Genomic DNA, 20,896 nt, shown 5'->3' with positions numbered 1-20,896 from the left:
TTCTCTAGTGTTCCAGTGACTTTGTATGAAAGGTGTATCATAAATATTTCAGAACAAAAATTTTAAGACAATGATAACTTAGTGCAAATGGGGGAGAAACATTTTTTAGACACTCATATGTTGTTACCTAAATCTGTTGGGCTTAAAATATGCTATTTTCACAAATGCTTTTTTTTTTTTCCTATTTATTTATTTATTTGGTCACACTGTGGGGCATCCAAGATCTTAGTTCCCTGACCAGGTATCAAAACTGTGCCCCCTGCAGTGGAAGCACAGAGTCCTAACCATTGGACCACCAGGGAATTCCTTTTTTTTTTTTTTTTTTTTACCAATTCTTGAAGTATTTTTATGTTAAAAACCTGTGCTCTTACTTGGAAAAGAGATAATTTATCATGTAGAAAATGAATATTTTGGATTATGTATTTACTTCTATTCTACAGTGTTGTTTTGATTGCACTGTTCAATTAGTAAATGTATTATCATTTTGCGTGCAGTGTATTACTGGCTAATCCCAGTTGATTGAAAAAATAATAAAGCCATACAATGCATGTTAAGTTATCTAATGAACTCTGTGTAATTATGCATTTGTATGGAGTTTGGAAACTATTACTAGGAACCATTTAATGTGGGAAGTATAGTATAAAATAAGTGATCCAGTAGTCTAACCACCTAGGTTGTATGCTGGCTGTTGACCTTAAGCAAAATACTTAGCACCCCTGCCCTCAGTTTCTTCATCTGTAAAATAGAAATAATAATATCATTGAACGCACATGCTTGTAATGAGGAATAAATAAGTTAATCCAAGGAAAGCACTCAGAGCAGGGCTGGGCAGTAAGTAGATGCTTGGAAAATGTTAGATAGTGCTATTACTTAGTGTATGGAACTTGAAAAATGGTCAACCTTTGTGACTTCTAAGTAAAAATAAAATACACATCCATTTACTTATAAATCAGAAACTGGCTGAAACCAAAGTATGAAGTTGACAGAATTAATTATTGTAACAAAATGCTTCTTTTGATCCCCATTCCACCAGCCAGAAATTCTCTAGCTGTACCCTCCTCTTCAGGGGAGCATGATATATTCTTTTCAAGTCCCTAACCCCCTGCCTGTGAGTGAGGAACCTGAGGATTTGTTACCACCATCCCCAAACCCCATAGGGGAACTTAGCTGTCATAAATTTTTCCTCCAAGTTCCCTTGGCTTCCCCAGTTGACCATAGCATTCTATTTCCATTCAGTTCACTACAGCAGTCATTTTATTTGCAAGCCTCCTATGTACCTGGTGATGTTGGGTGTTTTTGATGCAAATTTAAGGACCTATCTTGCCATCTAAATGGCTCGAGTCTAGTTCAGAAGATACACATGTAAACCAGCACTCTCTACTCAATATGGTAAATATTATGGTAAAAGTATTCAAAAGTTTTTGTGGGACAGTCAGAAGAAGAGACACCTGAATATGCCTGAATTGTGAATACCCAGCACAAGAAAGCTGTTCAGCTGCAGGTTTCCTCCTCTTCCAAGGTAACAAGGGCATTGTGATCCATGGAAATGTGTTATCTAACTTGAAAGATTAGAAGTCCAGGAAGAGTCCAGGAAGAGAGGAAAATGAGTATAATATCCCCAAGGGATGGAAGAGGGTGGAAGAGGACTACATCTGTCACATTTGTAGCACTCTGTGTATCCCTGGGGAATACATTTTATATGTGATCATATATTACATAAAAATTAGACAGGATTTTAACTGTCTTTTTACCTTATGGTAAGCCCAAATATCTAGCTTTGAATTTAGTTACAGATTAATTTCTGATTCCTATGTGTTTTACCTAATTTCATTTAAAAATGCAGCATATATGGATTTTCCACAAATTATCTTATGGTATAGAAAATGATAGAAGATTGTGGGAAAAGTATGTATCTTGGAATTTAGAAAACCTGAGTTCACATCTCTTCTTGGCCTCTTCTTAGGGGTTCTTTATTATCTCTTCTTAGCTGTGTGACCTGCAAAAATTATTTAACCTCTTTGAAAAATGACAACTGTAAAATATTCCTAATAAAACTCAATTGAATCATATGAAAAGATGCTAGACATCATCTTTCCTTAGAGAATTGTGAATTAAGGAAACTATGAAAAATCACTACATACCTATCAGAATGAACAAAATCCAGAAAACTGACAACACCAAATGCTGATGAGGATGTGGAACAACAGGAACTCTCATTGCTGGTGGGAATGCCAGTGGTACAGCCACTTTGGAAGTTTCTTACAACACTAAATGGACTCTTATATGATCTAACAATTGAATGCATTGGTATTTATCCAAATGAGTTGAAACATATCCATACAAAAACTTGCACCTGGATGTTTATAGAAGCTTTATTCATAATTGACAAAACTTGCAAACAACCAAATTGTCTTTCAGTAGGTGAATGGATAAGGAAACTGTGCTATATTCAGACAATGGGATATTATTCAGCACTAAAAAGAAATTAGCTATCAAGCCATAAAAAGGCATGGAGGAAACATAAATGTATATTACCAGGTGAAAGAAGCCAATCTGAAAAGGCTACATGCTATACGAATCCAACTATATGACATTCTGGAAAAGAAAAAACTCTAGACACAATAAAAAAGATTAGTGGTTGCCAAGGATTAGAGGGGAGGGAGGGATGAATAGGTAAAGCACAGAGGATTTTTAGGGCAGTGAAACTCTTCCGTATGATACTTAACAGTGGTGAGCTACATGTCATTATATATTTGACAAATCCCATAGAAAGTACCACCCTAAGGTAAACTATGGACTTTGAATGATAGTGATGTGTCATTGTAGATGCATCAAAAATAACAAATCTATCACTCTGGTGGGGGAAGTTGAAAACGGGGAGGCTAGGCATGTGTGGCGGCAGGTGGTATATGAGAATACTCTGAACTTTGCACTCAATTTTGCTGTAAACCTAAAACTGCTATAGAAATAAAGGGAAGCAAGGATGATGCCTCAGTGACTGGCTTGAGTAACTGGAAACTTTCCATTTTCCGAAAGCAGAGAGAACTGAAAAGGTATACAAGTACAAAGAAGAATTCAATTTGGGAATTAAGGAATATGAGATATCTATGAATGACTAAGTGGTGCTGACAAGTGCTGCTGGAGATGTGTGCCCAAGACTTACTTGGAGAGGTCTGGGTCAGATATATAAATTTTGGAGTCATCAGCATAAAGATGTTATTGAATTTGATGTGTATGGGTAAGATCATTTAGGGATGTATTTTAAGAAAAGAAGGGGAGAGGGGCCATAACCAAGTCTTAAGAGTCATCGACATTTAGAATAAGGTAGAAAAGAAACAACAACAAAGTGTCCTGAGAAGCAGGTTATTGGAACAAGTACATATACTTTGAAATTAATTCTATATAAGGAGACAGATTGATTATTAAGGGGAGAGAAAATGACTCAGTTAATTAGGTCTTGGAGCAAGTGAAAGGTGATGGGGATGTGCTTTGTATCTTTCTTTTTGTCCCTCCAGATTCGTTCTTTACTCTTCTTCACTCTCTCAGGAGGGTGACCTGTGCGAATCACATTAATAGACTGCTGTACCCTCTGACTTTTGATTGGTTTTGACTAATGGGAAGCCCCAGAAGGAGATCAAAGAGAGGGAAGACAGCAAGGTCGTGGTTTCTATCCTCATGGATCCCTCCTGTAGTTGCCTTATACTGCTTATATTTCTCAACTGAATATCACTATTCTGCTCAAAGTGGCATCCTGTGTTGGGACCCTGACTGATAAAAGGATCAGGACGTAAGTGTAGAGATTGGTCCAATAAGCACAGGGCCAATTCCTCCATGGCAGTAGACAAAGGAAAGAGAAAATGAGCACAGATAAATGGCTCTGGTGGGTTTTGTGGTCTGAAGGTAAAGGTATCCCATGTGATTGCTTTTAATTTCTTGCTGAGGTAATTAACTGAGTATTAGAGTGGGAAGCTGTAAGTATAAAGAAAAATGGATAAAATGTTCATCTCATAGAGTTGGAAATGGATACTACCATAAAATGTTCAAGGATATTAATTTTAGGTGTAAACAATTAGCAGTGTTCTACTCTTCTCAGGAGTAGGCATGGGAAAGACAAAAAGTTGTTTCCGTAAGGCATGGTTTTGTAAAGCCGAGTACCCAAGCACAAGATGGGCAAAGGACATGAGAATGCATGTAGTATAGAAATTATACTAGTGGACCAAGGGATGTCGGGCTGACAGTGAAGTGAGGAAGGGGTTGATAGATAATGGGAAAATGTGGAGGTTACTGTGTTAGAGGTCTTTATGGAACTGAAGAATTGTAGGCATGGGTGTGATTGAACTATGAGTTGGATTAATGGGCTGTTAGAAATCCTGATTCAGAGGTATATCATTTTCTGAGACATACAGAGTGCAGTTTTGATCATGGGGGAGAGGGAGGCTAAATGAGAGAAGGATTTGGCAATGAGGAGGTAAAAGGATTGAGTGTGACCATGCTGATCTAAATGGATTTTGAATACAATAGAGAAGGTTGATAAGATTTGGAAGAGAGAAAAATTGTCATCCAGTTGCTAAAAATTTGAAAAATAAAGGCTTCTCTTCACACTTATCCCACAGATCTTAGTAAATCTTTGGATTCAAATTTCATTGGATAACAGCAATTGTAAAGAGAGAGCCTGGTGTAGGAGGGTGGCATGAACCTCAGAGAAGCAAAGATTATCTCAGGAGGCAGGGGAAGAAATGGTCTGGGGCCACGATGAGGGGCAAGGGAAGGCACCAAATGTGCTTCTGTCCCTGAGGGGTGTGGGGGTGACACTGAAGAGAGTCTCTGGGACAGGATATAGTTCAGTAAGGCAGGAATGAAAGGGACATTCCAAAAATTGCATGAAGATGTGGAACAAGGTGCTGACCTTTGAGCAGGACTTCTTTCCCACAGTGGAACATCAGAAGAGCAGGAAACTGATCAAGCTAGAGTGTGCATGAAACAGTAGGGTCAGGCCAGGTCAAAGGATATGGGAAGAAAGATGGAATTAGCCTTGTTTCTGAGATGAGTATGGGCAAGCTGACACATTGCTGTTTGTCCAAAACTCCTTTAGGTATTATGGCCCTCATGAGATGACTGTTGTTCTCCCGGGGCCGGGAAGAGGGTGATTGCATTGCTAGATGGACTGGCATGGCAGCCTCCTAAGCTTTTTCACTTTGCATTGTCTTTCTCTAAGAGAGAAGCTTCCAGAAGTTTTGCCCATTGTCAAATAGTAAGTAGTAGAGCCAATTGCACCCTGGTTTAGTTGCAAGACAATCTGTCACACCATGCTTCACCCACTCCCAATAAAATATGCTAATACATGGATTCTCTTAGCCCTTAGTTAAACATATAATCTTTAATAGGGCCTTGCAGAGCCTTACAAGCAAGGTTCCTCACTTGGCTCTTCATCCTTACCTTGTTCAACTAGTTCCCTCACATACTGGATGTGACTTCAATCATATTGATGGCTGTTGTCCTCGTCCCTAGGCGCTCTAGTATCATATTGATCTCAGGCTTTTTATTGCTGTGGCCGTGTCCTGACATGCTCTTCTTTCAGATTTTCAAATGGCTAGACTCCTTCTCATCTTTTAGGTTCTAGTGCATGTTTCATCTCCTCAGAAGAGGTTTCCAGACATATTACTCAATTCTGTCTTATCTTCTCTTATCTTGCCAAGTACCTTGATGTCATTCAATATCTTATTGCCCTAGTTTATGTTTTTATACAGTTTATCAGCATCAGAAGTAATGTGTTCTGGTCGTTTAGGCATTTATTATTGTTCTCTTCCCCTATATCATGAACTTCATTTCTCAGGGATTTCTTATTTATATAGAGGAGGGCTGGCTCATAGTAGGCTCCATAAAATCTTGTTGGATGAATGCATAAGCACTTAATAAACATTAGTTTCTTCTATATTCTAAAGTAAGCTACTACTTTTTCTCTTATAATTATAGTAGTTGTAATTTTCATGGTTCGTAGAACAAAATGTGATCATGTATATAAAAGTCCCTAATTCAGTTCTAAGCACATGATAGGCAATTAGGTAATGACTTCTTTTCATTCTTTTATCAATAAGCCTCACTGAAACAGCACACCAGAAATTAATTATATGGTATAATTCAAATTGGGGTATTGTAATCATAGTGAAATTACGTCTTAGTATTATACACTGTATAGTATATATCTTATTATATATTATTTATTATATGTGATATAAGATGTGGTATAAGATATATATCATTTTTATTATATAGTTGTGGTGAAGTTATATTTAAATATTCTCTTGTGAGACCCAAGTATTCCCAAAGTAATCTGCCTTCTTAGTGTTTCAAATATATTAATTACAATTAGAAGAAAATAAAATTGACTGTTCTAAATTAAAGTGAAATTTTCTATCTTGTAAGAAACTTATAATTGTGATAGTAAGTTTCATGATTAACTGACACTTCCTACCTTCATGTTCGCTGTTTCCAGGAAGAACCCTATGTCCTGTTTAAGAAGTCTGACAAACCTCTTTATGGAAATGATCGATTTGAGGGCTATTGCATTGACCTCCTCAGAGAGCTATCTACAATCCTTGGCTTTACATATGAAATTAGACTTGTGGAGGATGGGAAATATGGAGCCCAGGATGATGCCAATGGACAATGGAATGGAATGGTCCGTGAACTAATTGATCATGTAAGTCCCTTTCCTCATTATTTATTAACTTTGGAAGATTTCTAATAGATTTACTTTTTTTTTGATGGTCAGGGGTTAATAATGTCAGAGAACATGTAATGTATTTTAAGTAGTTATTTTTTTCAATAATGTTATTAAAAGTATATTATTTTTGACAAATATACAGGATATAAGGGATGTATATAGTTCTATTAGAAACAGATGTCTGTCTTAAATTAACTAGTAGTTAGTGATTTAATATCTTGAAGTATTTGGTCCTAATTTATAAAATGGAATGTGTTTTTGTTTTTTATTTAACATCTTTATTGCAGTATAATTTAATTGCTTTACAATGTTGTATTAGTTTCTGCTGTACAGCAAAGTGAATCAGCTATACGTATACATATATCCCCATATCCCATCCCTCTTGCATCTCTCTCCTACCCTCCTATCCCACCCCTCTAAGTGGTCACAAAGCACCACTGCTGCTGCTTCCCATTAGCTATCTATTTTACATTTGGTAGTGTATATATGTCAGTGCTACTCTCTCACTTCGTACCAGCTTACCCTTCCCCCTCCCCGTGTCCTCAAGTCCATTCTCTATATCAGCGTCTTTATTCCTGTCCTGCCCCTGGGTTTGTCAGAACCATTTTTTTTTTTTTTGTAGATTCCATATATATGTGTTAGCATACAGTATTTGTTTTTCTCTTTCTGACTTACTTTACTCTGTATGACAGACTCTAGGTCCATCCACCTACTACAAGTAACTCAGTTTTCTTTCATTTCTTTTTATAACTAATATTCCATTGTATTTATGTGCCACATCTTCTTTATCCATTCATCTGTCGATGGATACTTAGGTTGCTTCCACATCCTAGCTGTTGTAAATAGTGCTGCAATGAATATTGTGGTACATGACTCTTTTTGAATTATGGTTTTCTCAGGGTATATGCCCAGTGGTGGGATTGCTGGGTCATATTATAGCTCTATTTTTAGTATTTTAAGGAACCTCCATACTGTTCTCCATAGTGGCTGTATCAATTTCCATTCCCCACAACGGTGCAAGAGGGTTCCCTTTTCTCCACAACCTCTCCAGCATTTATTGTTTGTAGATTTTTTGATGATGGCCATTCTGACCGGTGTGAGGTGATACCACAATGCAGTATTGATTTGCATTTCTCTAATGATTAGTGTTGTTGAGCATCCTTTCATGTGTGTGTTAGCAATCTGTATATCTTCTTTGGAGAAATGTCTATTAAGATCTTCTGCCCATTTTTGGATTGGGTTGTTCGTTTTTTAAATATCAAGCTGCATGAGCTGTTTATATATTTTGGAGATTAATCCTTGGTCTGTTGATTCATTTGCAAATATTTTCTCCCATTCTGCGGGTTGTCTTTTGGTCTTGTTTATGGTTTCCTTTACTGTGCAAAAGCTTTTAAGTTGCATTAGGTCCCATTTGTTTATTTTTGTTTTTAGTTCCATTACTCTAGGAGGTGGATCAAAAAAGATCTTGCTGTGATTTATGTCAAAGAGTGTTCTTCCTATGTTCTCCTCTAAGAATTTTATACTGTCCGGTCTTACATTTACGTCTCGAATGCATTTTGAGTTTAGTTTTGTGTATGGTGTTAGGGAGTGATCTAATTTCATTCTTTTACATGTAGCTGTCCAGTTTTCCCAGCACCACTTATTGAAGAGACTCTCTTTTCTCCATTGTATATCCTTGCCTCCTTTGTCATAGATTAGCTGGTCATAAGTGTGTGGGTTAACCTCTGTGCTTTCTATCTTGTTCCATTGATCTATGTTTCTGTTTTTGTGCCAGTACCATATTGTCTTGATTACTGTAGCTTTGTAGTATAGTCTGAAGTCAGGGAGTCTGATTCCTCCAGCTCCATTTTTTTCCCTCAAGACTGCTTTGGCTATTCGGGGTCTTTTGTGTCTCCATACAAATTTTAAGATTTTTTTGTTCTAGTTCCGTAAAAAATGCCATTGGTAATTTGATAGGGATTGCATTGAATCTGTAGATTGCTTTGGGTAGTATAGTCATTTTCATAATATTGATTCTTCCAATCCAAGAACATGGTATATATATCTCTGCATCTTTTGGTATCATCTTTAATTTCTCTCATCAGTGTCTTATAGTTTTATGCATACAGGTCTTTTGTCTCCCTAGGTAGCTTTATTCCTAGGTATTTTAATCTTTTCGCTGCAGTGGTAAATGGGAGTGTTTCCTTAATTTCTCTTTCAGATTTTTCCTCATTAGTGTATAGGAATGCAAGAGATTTCTGTGCATTAATTTTGTATCCTGCAACTCTACCAAATTCATTGATTAGCTCTAGTAGTTTTATGGTGGCATCTTTAGGATTCTCTATGTATAGTATCATATCATCTGCAAACAGTGACAGTTTTACTTCTTCTTTTCCAATTTGTATTCCTTTTATTTCTTTTTCTTCTCTGATTGCCATGGCTAGGACTTCCAAAACTATGTTGAATAACAGTGGTGAGAGTGGACATCCTTGTCTTGTTCCTGATCTTAGAGGAAATGCTTTCAGTTTTTCGCCATTGAGAATGATGTTTGCTGTGGGTTTGTCGTATATGGCCTTTATTATGTTGAGGTAGGTTCCCTCTATGCCCACTTTCTGGACAGTTTTTATCATAAATGGGTGTTGAATTTTGTCAAAAGGTTTTTCTGCATCTATTGAGATGATCATATGATGTTTATTCTTCAATTTGTTAATATGGTGTATCACGTTGATTGCTTTCCGTATATTGAAGAATCCTTGCATCCCTGGGATAAATGCCACTTGATCATGGTGTATGATCCTTTTAATGTGCTGTTGGATTCTGTTTGCTAGTATTTTGTTGAGGATTTTTGCATCTATATTCATCAGTGATATTGGTCTTTAATTTTCTTTTTTTGTAGTATCTTTGTCTGGTTTTGGTATCAGGGTGATGGTGGCCTCATAGAATGAGTTTGGGAGTGTTCCTTTCTCTATAATTTTTTGGAAGAGTTTGAGAAGGATCAGTTTTATCTCTTCTCTACATGTTTGATACAATTCACCTGTGAAGCCATCTGGTCCTGGATTTTTGTTTGTTGGAAGATTTTTTTTTTTTTTTTTTTTTTTTGCAGTACGCGGGCCTCTCACTGTTGTGGCCTCTCCCGTTGCAGAGCACAGGCTCTGGACGCGCAGGCTCAGTGGCCATGGCTCACGGGCCCAGCCGCTCAGCAGCATGTGGGATCTTCCCGGACCGGGGCACGAACCCGTGTCCCCTGCATCAGCAGGCAGACTCTCAACCACTGTGCCACCAGGGAAGATTTTTAATCACAGTTTCAATTTCATTACTTGTGATTGGTCTGTTCATATTTTCTATATCTTCCTGGTTCAGTCTTGGAAAGTTATACCTTTCTAAGAATTTGTGCATTTCTTCCAGGTTGTCTGTTTTATTGGCATAGAGTTGCTTGTGGTAGTCTCTTAGGATACTTTGTATTTCTGTGCTGTCTGTTATAACTTCTCCTTTTTCATTTCTAATTTTACTGATTTGAGTCCTCTCCCTCTTTTTCTTGATGAGTCTGGCCAATGGTTTATCAATTTTGTTTATCTTCTCAAAGAACCAGCTTTTAGTTTTATTGATCTTTGCTATTGTTTTCTTTGTTTCTATTTCTTTATTTCTTTGTTTCTATTTCATTTATTTCTGCTCTGATCTTTATGATTTCTTTCCTTCTGCTAACTTTGGGTTTTGTTTGTTTTTCTTTGTCTAGTTCTTTTAGGTGTAAGGTTAGATTGTTTATTTGAGATTTTTCTTGCTTGTTGAGGTAGGCTTGTATAGCTATAAACTTCCCTCTTAGAACTGGTTTTGCTGTATCCCATAGGTTTTGGATCGTGGTGTTTTCATTGTCATTTGTCTCTAGGTATTTTTTGATTTCCTCTTTGATTTCTTCAGTGATCTCTTGGTTATTTAGTAAGGTAGTGTTTAGCCTCCATGTGTTTGTGTTTTTTACATTTTTTCCCCTGTAATTCATTTCTAATCTCATAGCATTGTGGTCAGAAAAGATGCTTGATATGATTTCAGTTTTCTTAAATTTACTGAGGCTTGATTTGTGACCCAAGATGTGATCTTCTTAAATAATTCTGAAAGCTTTCCATTTCTCTCCATCTCCACAGTCACATGGATTAAGTTCCCAATATAAGAATCTTCCCCTTTTAATCTGTTATCTAACTATATCATTCAACTAAAGTCCAGTTTCAGGAAGAGAAATCTGATCATGCCCCTCTTTTGCATAACGTCTTTCAATAGTTTTCATTGTCCTAAGGATATAGGACCAACTATATAATATATTTACAAGCCCTTCTACATTTGGTTATTGTTTCTCTCCTATGGAAATCTTTCTGACCCTTCAAATAGACTCTCAGACCTTCTCCACCCTGCTTTCTCTGTTGGGAGGTTCCCTTACATAGAGTAAAGCAACAGGGCTTCCCAGTCAGTGTTCCAAGGGAGAGAGGAGAGTAAGGTTAGAATATTTATTTTCCTCCTCATTCCCTGAGATTTCGTCTTGAGCTGGCTTGTGCCCCCTCACTGAATGTCACAGTTTCTCATAATAGTGCCTGCTCTACACAAATGTCTCTCCTGCTCTCAGTTCCAGTTTACACCCTACATAGCTTTGTTTAATTCTGATCTTAGGGGTGGTTAATGCTTAGCTGCTAATAGCCTTGGATTCCTGCACCATCCCTTAAAATTTCCATTCACCAATGGTTCTCAAAGTATATTCCATAGACCTGCAGCATCAGTATCACTTTCAAACTTGTTAGAAATGCAAATTTTCAGGTCCTACTCTAGACCTACCAGGTCTGAAACTCTGCAGTGAAACCTGAAGTTTGAGAATCATAAGTCCTTTTGTGAGTAAACCCTGCTCAGGTATCTTCCTTTGAGTGTGCACCTGTTTTCTGTTGAGACCCTGACTGGTGAAGCTTTTTATATTTTCGCTTATCCTGCTCTCTCCAGCCACATCCAGGTAGGCTTTACTCAGTCTTGTTCTCCTTTGCCTCCCGTCTAGTTTTCTGTCCCCAGCACTCTAAACCCCAGTCCAGCTCACCTCGTCTAAATTGCTTTTGCTTAGTTTCAAAAACACTTCCCCAGTGAGGCTTCCCCTTCCCACCACAGGAAGCCCACCTGCTATGAGTTTCCACATCGTTCTTATTACATAACACCATCACACTTTATTTTAATTACCAGCTTAATATCTACTCTATTTACTTGCATCTAAGTAGTATAATAGTTATAATATCAAGCAAGGCTATTTCAGTTGCACGTGTAAGAAACACGGCTAAATATAGCTTACACAAACATATTTTTTTAGAAGCCCCACATTACAAAAAACATCCAACAGTGATTTTCACTTCAAGTACATTGGATCCAGGGTCTTAAAGTAGGCCATTGTATGCATTGGCCTCTCTTTCACTGCCTTGTTATCTCTTGGCTTTGCTCTCTTTATAGATTTTATTCTTAAACACTTTCTTTCCACATGGTGACAAAGGAGGCTCAAGTTGGCACTAGGCCAGCGGCTTTCAACTAGGGGCAATTTTTTCTCCAGGAGGCATTTGGCAATGTTGGGAGACATTTTTATTGTCACAACTTAAGGAGGTGGGAGAGATGTTGCTACTGCCATCAAGGGGTAGAGGCTAGAGATGCTAGTCTCTAAATAATGCACAAGATAGCCCCTCACAACAAAAAATTACTTGCCTCAAATATCAATAGTGTTGAAGTTGAGAAACTCTAATCTAGGTTTATCTGTTTCTTAGAGTCCTCCTTCTGAAAGAGATAGTGGTCTCCTTTTGCCAAAGTGTCAGCAAAATCTATTGCAGGGTGTTGGGGGGAGGTGGGAGGAGTGTTCACTGGGCCAGCTTTGGACCATGTGCCAATCTGGGAACTAATCCATAAGGCTGGGGTAGAGGAGGTGGTTATTGGAATGGCCATACTTGGATCATATGTCGACATCTGGAACTGTGGGACAGAATCGGCCACATCTGAATTATGGTACTTATAATTTTATGGTAACTTGGGGGCAGAGGCAAGCAATATTTATTTTAAACCAGCTATATGCCAATGCATTTTCTAGATGTTCTAGGTTTTACTTGGTTAAGTAGAAGGGGAATAACCATCAAGAGGCTGAATTTATTCAGGTGTTGTGATGGGGAAATATAATTAAAAATAAGATCTTCGTCCAATCCAGAAAACTTCTCCACAAAGCTAGAAGAAAAAGAAAATTTTATTATTGAATCAGCGTTACACTAGAATGTGATGTACACTATAGGCAATTTGCTAAGAGATTGCAAAGACAGAAGTATCACCCTTTTATGTAGCCAAGCAGACACAACACATTACCTACGTGTTCTCAAGATAAGCAATAATTAGTCGTCAAGAAATCTTGAAAGTACTATTTATCACACGTAGTTCATATTAAATTTATTTGGGGGACTTCCCTGGTGGCACAGTGGTTAAGAGTCCGCCTGCCAATGCAGGGGACATGGGTTCGAGCCCTGGTCCGGGAAGATCCCACATGCCGCGGAGCAACTAAAACCGCGCGCCACAACTACCAAGCCCCCGCTCTAGAGCCCACAAGCCACAGCTATTGAGCCTGTGCTCTTGAGCCCGTGCTCTGCAACAAGAGAATTCACCACAATGAGAAGCCTGTGCGCACCGCAAGGAAGAGTAGCCCCGGCTCGCCGCAACTAGAGAAAGCCCGTGCGCAGCAACGAAGACCCAACGCAGCCCAAAATAAATAAATAAATAATTTAAAAAAAAAATTATTTGGTAATTGAGGTGACCATCTGTGTTAGATAATTGGCTTTATACAGTAGAAAAATAAGCTTCTCATATCTTTATGACAGCAGGTAGATTTTAGGCGCTTGCCCACCAGAGCTAGCTCCTACCCTCCCACAGAAATTTGGAGTTAGGGTGCACTCTTCCTTGGTGATTCCTTTTCAAAGACATACTTCCCAGGTCCTTGAGAAAGGCATCCTCTGGTGGGAAACCTGGCAAGAGGCTTAACTAACTTTTAAAGATTTATATACATTTCAAAAAGAGAGAGAGAGAGAAAGGACTTAAAATTATAAGTTTTCTTAAGTAAATGTTCTAAGAAAAGGGGAGGGGTCTCTGATTATTTTCAATAGAGGGAATTGAGTCTCTTGTTTAATCTGTATTTGTCCTTACAGTTGCAAGTCTAATTATTTTAGTAATAACTGTTTTTACCACCTTCTTCTCTCTCCTTCCTTCTTGAGAGGACCCTCAAGAAGATCTCTCAAATTCATTTTAATCTAACCAGGGACAGTTACTGGTGGTACGATATGAAGATAGCACCTCAGAAAGTTATTAGGAGAAAGTGGCTCCCTGAGGCATTGTTAGTCCTTGGAAAATGACAAGCCTTTCCCCTAAAAACACCTTCCTCCCCCATCATTTCCACAACAGGGCTGCATAACGTGTACTAGTAAGTACTTGGTGAGACAGTTGTGGGTTCAAGTCTTAATTCTTTTACTATGTAGCTTTATGCCTTGGGCACATTCCTTTAAACTCTTTAAGCCTTAGTTTTCTCAAAAATAAAATAATGTCATATTAATAATTAGGAATTATATATATATATACACACATATGTTTCCTAATGCGGTGTCTGACAAATAATAGATAATCAACAAATGGAGACATAATAAGTTTGAACTAATAAGTTCAAAGTTTTTGTCTTCTTACTTATCCTATATTTCTACTATAGTGTTTATGAGTATTCTTGTTGAAGACTAAAAAGTATATTTAGACAGTATTACAATGATAAAGGTGTAGGGATTATAGTTGCTATTGATATTAATTTTATACTGAATTATAGTAAAATCAGTGTTAAGTTTTTTGTGTTTTTTTTTACATCTTTATTGGAGTATAATTGCTTTACAATGGTGTGTTAGTTTCTGCTTTATAACAAAGTGAATCAGTTATACATATACATATGTTCCCATATCTCTTCCCTCTTGCGTCTCCCTCCCTTCCACCCTCCCTATCCCACCCCTCCAGGTGGTGACATAGCACCCAAGCAGATATCCCTGTGCCATGCGGCTGCTTCCCACTAGCTATCTACCTTATGTTTGTTAGTGTGTATATGTCCATGCCTCTCTCTCGCCCTGTAACAAAAAATTTTTGTGAGCCATCAAACTGATGAAAATCTTTATCAGGACACTATTTTACTGTATCAGTTCACTGCATCCACAGTCTTCTGTATTAAGGTATATACATGGGAGCGTTCATTTGCTTCAAATATACTGAAAATAACTAGGAGACACAAATAACAGGATTGCAGAAAGTGTTCAGCATTCAAGAATATTTATTGAAAGGATGACACAAATGGTCCACAGTGTGCCACAACAAATGTGAAACTCAAGCATCTTGCTCCTTAGAGAATATGTGACATATTTTCCAAATGCTTTTCTTATGTTGTCTTCAGGGGCCTCAATGAAAGTGTCTATTCATGCTCCAAGGAAAGAAATAAGGAGTGACATATTTTCCTCAGAAAATTAAAAGCATCGTAACTTTTTGTATAATATTTTATGAAATATTTGATCGAGTCTTTCACTCTTAAAAGCAAGCTTAGCTATTAAACCTGACATAGAAGTGATGAGTACACAGAAACTTGCTAATGCAACCATTGTATTAAGTTGGACATACATTTACTTGTAGCTTTGGGCTATGTATTCCTTATGGCTAATAACTCATTTGTGGGCTCATAAGACAACTGTTTTTTGTTGTTCATAAATCCAACTAGAGTCATTCATAAGCATGAGGGGAAACACCTAAGCTGCAATAAGCTAGCAGCACATATTATTATGGGACTCCTTGAAGGAGACAAGGGCTGTTGCATTACTTTCCAGCCTTTGGTGATGTTTGCCTTGGCAGTGGAAAACCAGGAAGATTTATGCTTGTAAACATCCATACATAAATTAATAAAGCAGGATGTCAAGTCTCTTTTTGTGCAGGCTAAAAATAGACCTCAGATGTGTCCCTACCTTCCAGTTTTACACCCACCAACCTAGTTCAGACACTTGCCACATCATTATGTATTTATTATGTACCTCCTGCCTCTTCTTTAGGAATCCACCTACACATTATAGTCATGTTCTTTGATAACTAGTGACTTCTCAAAGCTGTCCCACTCAAAGTATTGCAGAGATGCCAATAGATTGTACTATAAACTTTCAAGTACGCACGTTGACCTTTCATTTATTTCTCACTGTCCCCTGACACCTAGTGGCTCATGCAGTCCTTAAGCTCTTTCACCTTGTCACCTGTTTTTAAGAACACCTCAGGATTCCATGTTGGGACTCTGCTTACCTAGGCTTTTCCTGATCATTTCACACTTCTAAAGAGCCCACTTATATAAACACCTGTAGAACTCCTACTTCTGGTGATTGATCACAGACACTCCTTGCTACTTGAAATCCTTTGTCCTTTCATCTTTCGCACAGAATGAGCCCCAGCTGGAGGCAAATTTCCCAACGCCTTTAAGCCGGTGATCTGCAGGGGGCTTCTCTGATCTAGTGTCCTAATGCTGATAAAATCTGTGAGGGAATACTGTGTACTCGTACTCCTCAGATCTACAGTTACTTCTTAACTGCAAATTTGGGAATTTGGGTGCTTTCTACCTATCTACCTATGCTGTGTAGCCTTGGGAAAGCTACTTACTCTGTTTTAAGGTCAGTTTTATCACATGTACCGGGGTAATAATGATACTCACTCATAGAATGATGGTGTGGATTGAAGGTTAATATCTGAGAGTGGAGCAGCATAGCCATTTTTAACTTATTCAGATACATCAGTGGCACAGCAGAGGTGGGGGATGGATGGGGGCAACACAGGGAAGGGGAGAAGGATGACAACAGAGAGAAAGAACAAATTAAATGTCGTCGGACAGTGGTGCTGAACCCACTGTAGGTCTCATGCCTTGCTGTGTGAAAGCTCCTGGCACAGATGTATACTCTTCATGTACACAGTTACAGACTTTAAAACAAAGAAGTAACCTAACTTCTAGTCAAAAACTGCTAATTAATCTGGTATGCAACTATAGGAATTGAGTTCAGTTCTATGACTGGAATGTTTAATGAGTCTTCGAATCATATTTGAGAAGCTGACTCTGAGGACATGAATGTATTATACAGGTGTGTTACCTGTCAAATAGGAAATATTATTATTACTGTTATTATATCCAAAGGGATACCAAATGTTTTCTTTCATGTTGCTTTATCTTGGCTATTAAACACCAGGAGTTAATTTGATTATGGTTAAACCATGATTGTATTTAAAACAGGTAATTGACAATATGTATGCTATGGTATTATCAGAGGGCATTTTTTTTATCATTACCACTAAAAAACAAGAGATTTTTAAAGCCATATTCTCAGTCTTTTTACATCATTAGAATTGTTTAGATCAGACTATGAGAAGTGTTTGTTTGTTGTTACTTAGCTCTTTAAGAGATGCCAAAGAACTTTACAACTTCTTTGGGCTTAGAAAGACTTCTCTTTTAATATCATTAACCGTTTGTGGTTGGTAAGAGAGTAGATTGGTCAATAAAAGCTTTTTTTTTTCTTTTTAATGAAGCTCTTTTTTATAACTTCAAGTGCTGTTGAAATTTTAAAAGCAAACAAACAAAAACTTGATCATTTGACAGATTAAAAAAAGAATGAGAAAATTTCTGTTTTAGTTTATAAAACAACTATGGCAAAGTGGGAAGTCTGTTAGGACCTAATTCCACCTTATTTTACATAATTTTTAAGAAGACCAGTGATGCTATGGTTTTCCAGCTGCCTGAATGCTTCCCAGCAGGCTGCCTCAGCAATGCAATCAGTGTTTAACATTATCAAGCCTTTTGTGATTCATGAATAAGCCTTGGAGGACCTCACTTACTTTGCCTTGCCTTCTAATTGGTCTTTTATTACATACTAGGGAGGAAATCAAACATTTGTTTTTCAAGAAACAGTCTCCAGGTATTATCACAAAAATGAAAAGGCTAAATCAAAAAACAGTTTCTAACTAAATAGGAATTGACTTGTGCTGTAGCTCTGAATTTTGATATCATGTTGTCTCAACTCTGCATTCTAGTGGAAGCATTCTAGTATTTCAGTTAAAAAAATTGAATAGGGTTAATATTATTATCACTATTATTTTTTTTAATTTTGGGAAAAATCACTAAAACATAGAAGTACAAATTTATTTATAATTTCCTATGACCGAGAAGTGGCAACTGTAAACATGTTTGTTAACTTTGCTTCAAGTTTCTCTCTTTTAATACGAAAGTTATAAAACATTACAGATAATGTTGAAGTCCCTTACTCACCGTAAAATTTCTCAATTTAGTAATTTCCAAATCAATTGTAAAAGGTAAAATTACATTTACCTCATCCCTCCCCACATGTAACCATTCTTAAGTTTGATGTTCTCCTGGTCCATTTTGTATAAATTTCTTAAAGTATTTGGTAGTATTTTTATTTGACCAGTCTCTACTGAGATTCAAATTATTTCCAGTGTTATGCTATGAAAACAAATGCTGTCAGAAAGAGCCACGTCTTGTCTTGTTGTCTTGTCTCCTGGAGCACCTGTGTCAAGAGGTTCTCTAAGAGATGTACTGGGAAAGGAATTGCTAGTCAGAGTTTACAGATATTTTCAGTTTCATTGGATATTGAAAATATTGTTCTACAAATTGCTTTACCAATTTACATTTTTGCCAGTAGTTTGTAAGAGTTCTGCTTCTCTGCAAAATCGCTAACATGAGATTCTCACTATTTGAATTTGGTCAGTTTAAAGACACATGGAATCCCATTGCTTTAATTTATATTCCCTGATTACTAGCCTCTTCCCACTCTCTCCATATTTATTAACTTTTTAGTTTCTCTTTCCTGAAAATCCCGTTTACTTCCTTTGCCTTTCCTTATTGATACATAGTAATTTGTTATATTTTCTGAATACTAATAATGCAAATATTTTTCCTGGTTAGGATCGTGTCATTTAATTTGTTTAAAGCATGTGTATATGCACATGTCTGTGTTTGTGTGAGTTTTGGTATGAAGTTTTAAAATTTGAGTTTGTTAATTTACTTATTTTTTTCTTCATAGTTGTGATGTTTTCACTTCTTTGTTGGGGAAATTCTTCCTTAACTGGAACTCGTTAAGATATTCTATTATTTAAGAGTCTTAACGTTTTTGTTTTTCAAATTTAATTCTTTCACCACATGCAGTTTGTTCATTAAGTCCACACAGGTTGGACTTCAACTTAAGTAAAAGTCCGAATTCCTTCCACTCTCAGCATGAAGATAGACAACCAAATAGTCCAGGCCAGACATATTTGTTAATAATTTTCTTTCCTCTGACAAAAAAGCAACTTAGAAAGCAACTGATTTTTACTTTCAGTGAGAAATCTTGTGACTGTTAACTTAGACCTTAGAGCTATGTATTAGGAAGAGCACATGATGCGTTAAAAAGGGCTAATGTAGTTCTCTATAATTGAAATTTTTTTCTCAATGATTTAAACAGCAAGTTGTTGAAAGTGGAAATGTACTGTCAAATAGTTCAGAGATAAAACTATTGAGAAAGTTACTCCAGAAGCAGGAGACCAAAGACCAGTATAATTCTGATTTATACTGTGTAATAGATTATGATTCACTAGAAATTATCCTATAGTTGGTACTTAGCAACTGCTTGTTGAATGTCTCTTCTGGGAGAGACACTCACTGTTAACTACAGCATTAACAATACCTTTTAAATATAATGGTTTTATTTGATTTTTTCTATGTACTTTCACAGTAACATTGACGTCATATTTAGAAATATTTAAGTGTTTTTTAAACATAATTTTTTTAAAAAATTTTGAAATTTTGATGTATTATCAAGATTTTTAAAATAAATTATTTCTCTAATAATGATCTCTTGGTATGCTATTTAGTTGTAATATTATAGCAAAAACCGTCATTAAGAATTATTTTATTTTGTAATTATATAATAAATTATTGAATAAATATCCTCCATGGATACTACTGAGTTCTTCAAACATGATTCTTGAACTTAAAATACTTAAAATATTGGTAAAGTAAATGCTTTGGACATAAATATTGTCAGAAAAAATAGCACAAGACATAATTTGAAGCTTAAGAGGAAGTAAAATGCTAAATTGGGATTATAGAGACTCCTATAGATGTATAGAAACTCCTAACACTCCTATACATCCTATACATAATTTTGCCTCTGACAAAACAATATACAACTAATCAGTCTCACACTGCAGGACACTGAAACTTTTCTTTGACATAGTCAGGAAAGGCTTCGTAAAAAAAGAAAGCTTTTAAAAAGCTTCTTAAATGAACAGAGGGAAACAGATTAGAATGGAGAAGGCTTGAAGTTGAGAATTTGATGATGACTCAAGCAAATAAAGTACTATATAAAGATGAAAGTAGAAAAATAAATTAAGGGCAAGGGTATTCTGGGAGAAAATTGCCCACAGGAGCAGATCAAAAATCTAGATTTATTTGAGTTCAATAATAAGAAGTTTGTATTTGAGTCAGAGAGCGAATTTACAGTGACACTGTTAAAGCAGGGGGCTGGAAAATCTGTTTATCTGTGGTATATGGCATTACTTAATAATAAACACTGATTCGCATCTGATAACATCTGATAACACCGTTATCAGAAAAGCAGAATAAATGTAACTGAAATCAGATATAAACAAATGTGGCTTTTAAAAAAAAATTATTTTATATTGGAGTATAGTTGATTAACAATGTTTTGTTAGTTTCAGGTGTACAGCAAAGTGATTCAGTTATAAGTATACATGTATCTATTCTTTTTCAAATTCTTTTCCCATTTAGGTTATTATAGAGTATTGAGCAGAGTTCCCTGTGCTATATAGTAGGTCCTTGCTGGTTCTCTATTTTAAATAAATGTGGCTTTTTTTAAGGTGACATTTTCTTTAGAACATAAAACAAATCTAAACAGTAACAAAACAAAGTCTTAAACAAAAGCTAAAAAAATTCAAAAGTACAATCATAGCATGAATTTTCGTAATAGAATAAATATCATTTCTTTGTTAACTGTGCCTGGATTTTCCTTTCTCATGAGTTATGTGGAATTGCTTTTCAAAGTAAATTTGAATAATGGAAATAATATAATTGCCAAAAAATGATATTCTTCATGCTATCCC

The 20,896-nt window shown here is 36.5% G+C and overlaps 1 protein-coding gene across 3 annotated transcripts in view; it reads left to right on the top strand.

The window, feature by feature from the left end:
- Positions 1-20,896, top strand: part of GRIK2 (glutamate ionotropic receptor kainate type subunit 2) — a 625,962-nt gene that overhangs the window by 437,551 nt on the left and 167,515 nt on the right. For 2 of the 3 annotated variants that reach the window (XM_065888797.1, XM_065888798.1), the window contains exon 10: positions 6,494-6,700. In XM_065888797.1, the coding sequence (XP_065744869.1) occupies positions 6,494-6,700 (207 nt within the window). Of the gene's footprint in view, positions 1-6,493; positions 6,701-14,037; positions 14,041-20,896 lie in introns of all 3 variants that reach the window. The other variant, XM_065888799.1, reaches the window with a different exon arrangement.

The sequence above is a fragment of the Phocoena phocoena genome, chromosome 12, assembly GCF_963924675.1.
Source record: "Phocoena phocoena chromosome 12, mPhoPho1.1, whole genome shotgun sequence".
NCBI classification, from domain to species: Eukaryota; Metazoa; Chordata; class Mammalia; order Artiodactyla; family Phocoenidae; genus Phocoena; species Phocoena phocoena.
This window is presented reverse-complemented; position numbering and strand designations above follow the sequence as displayed.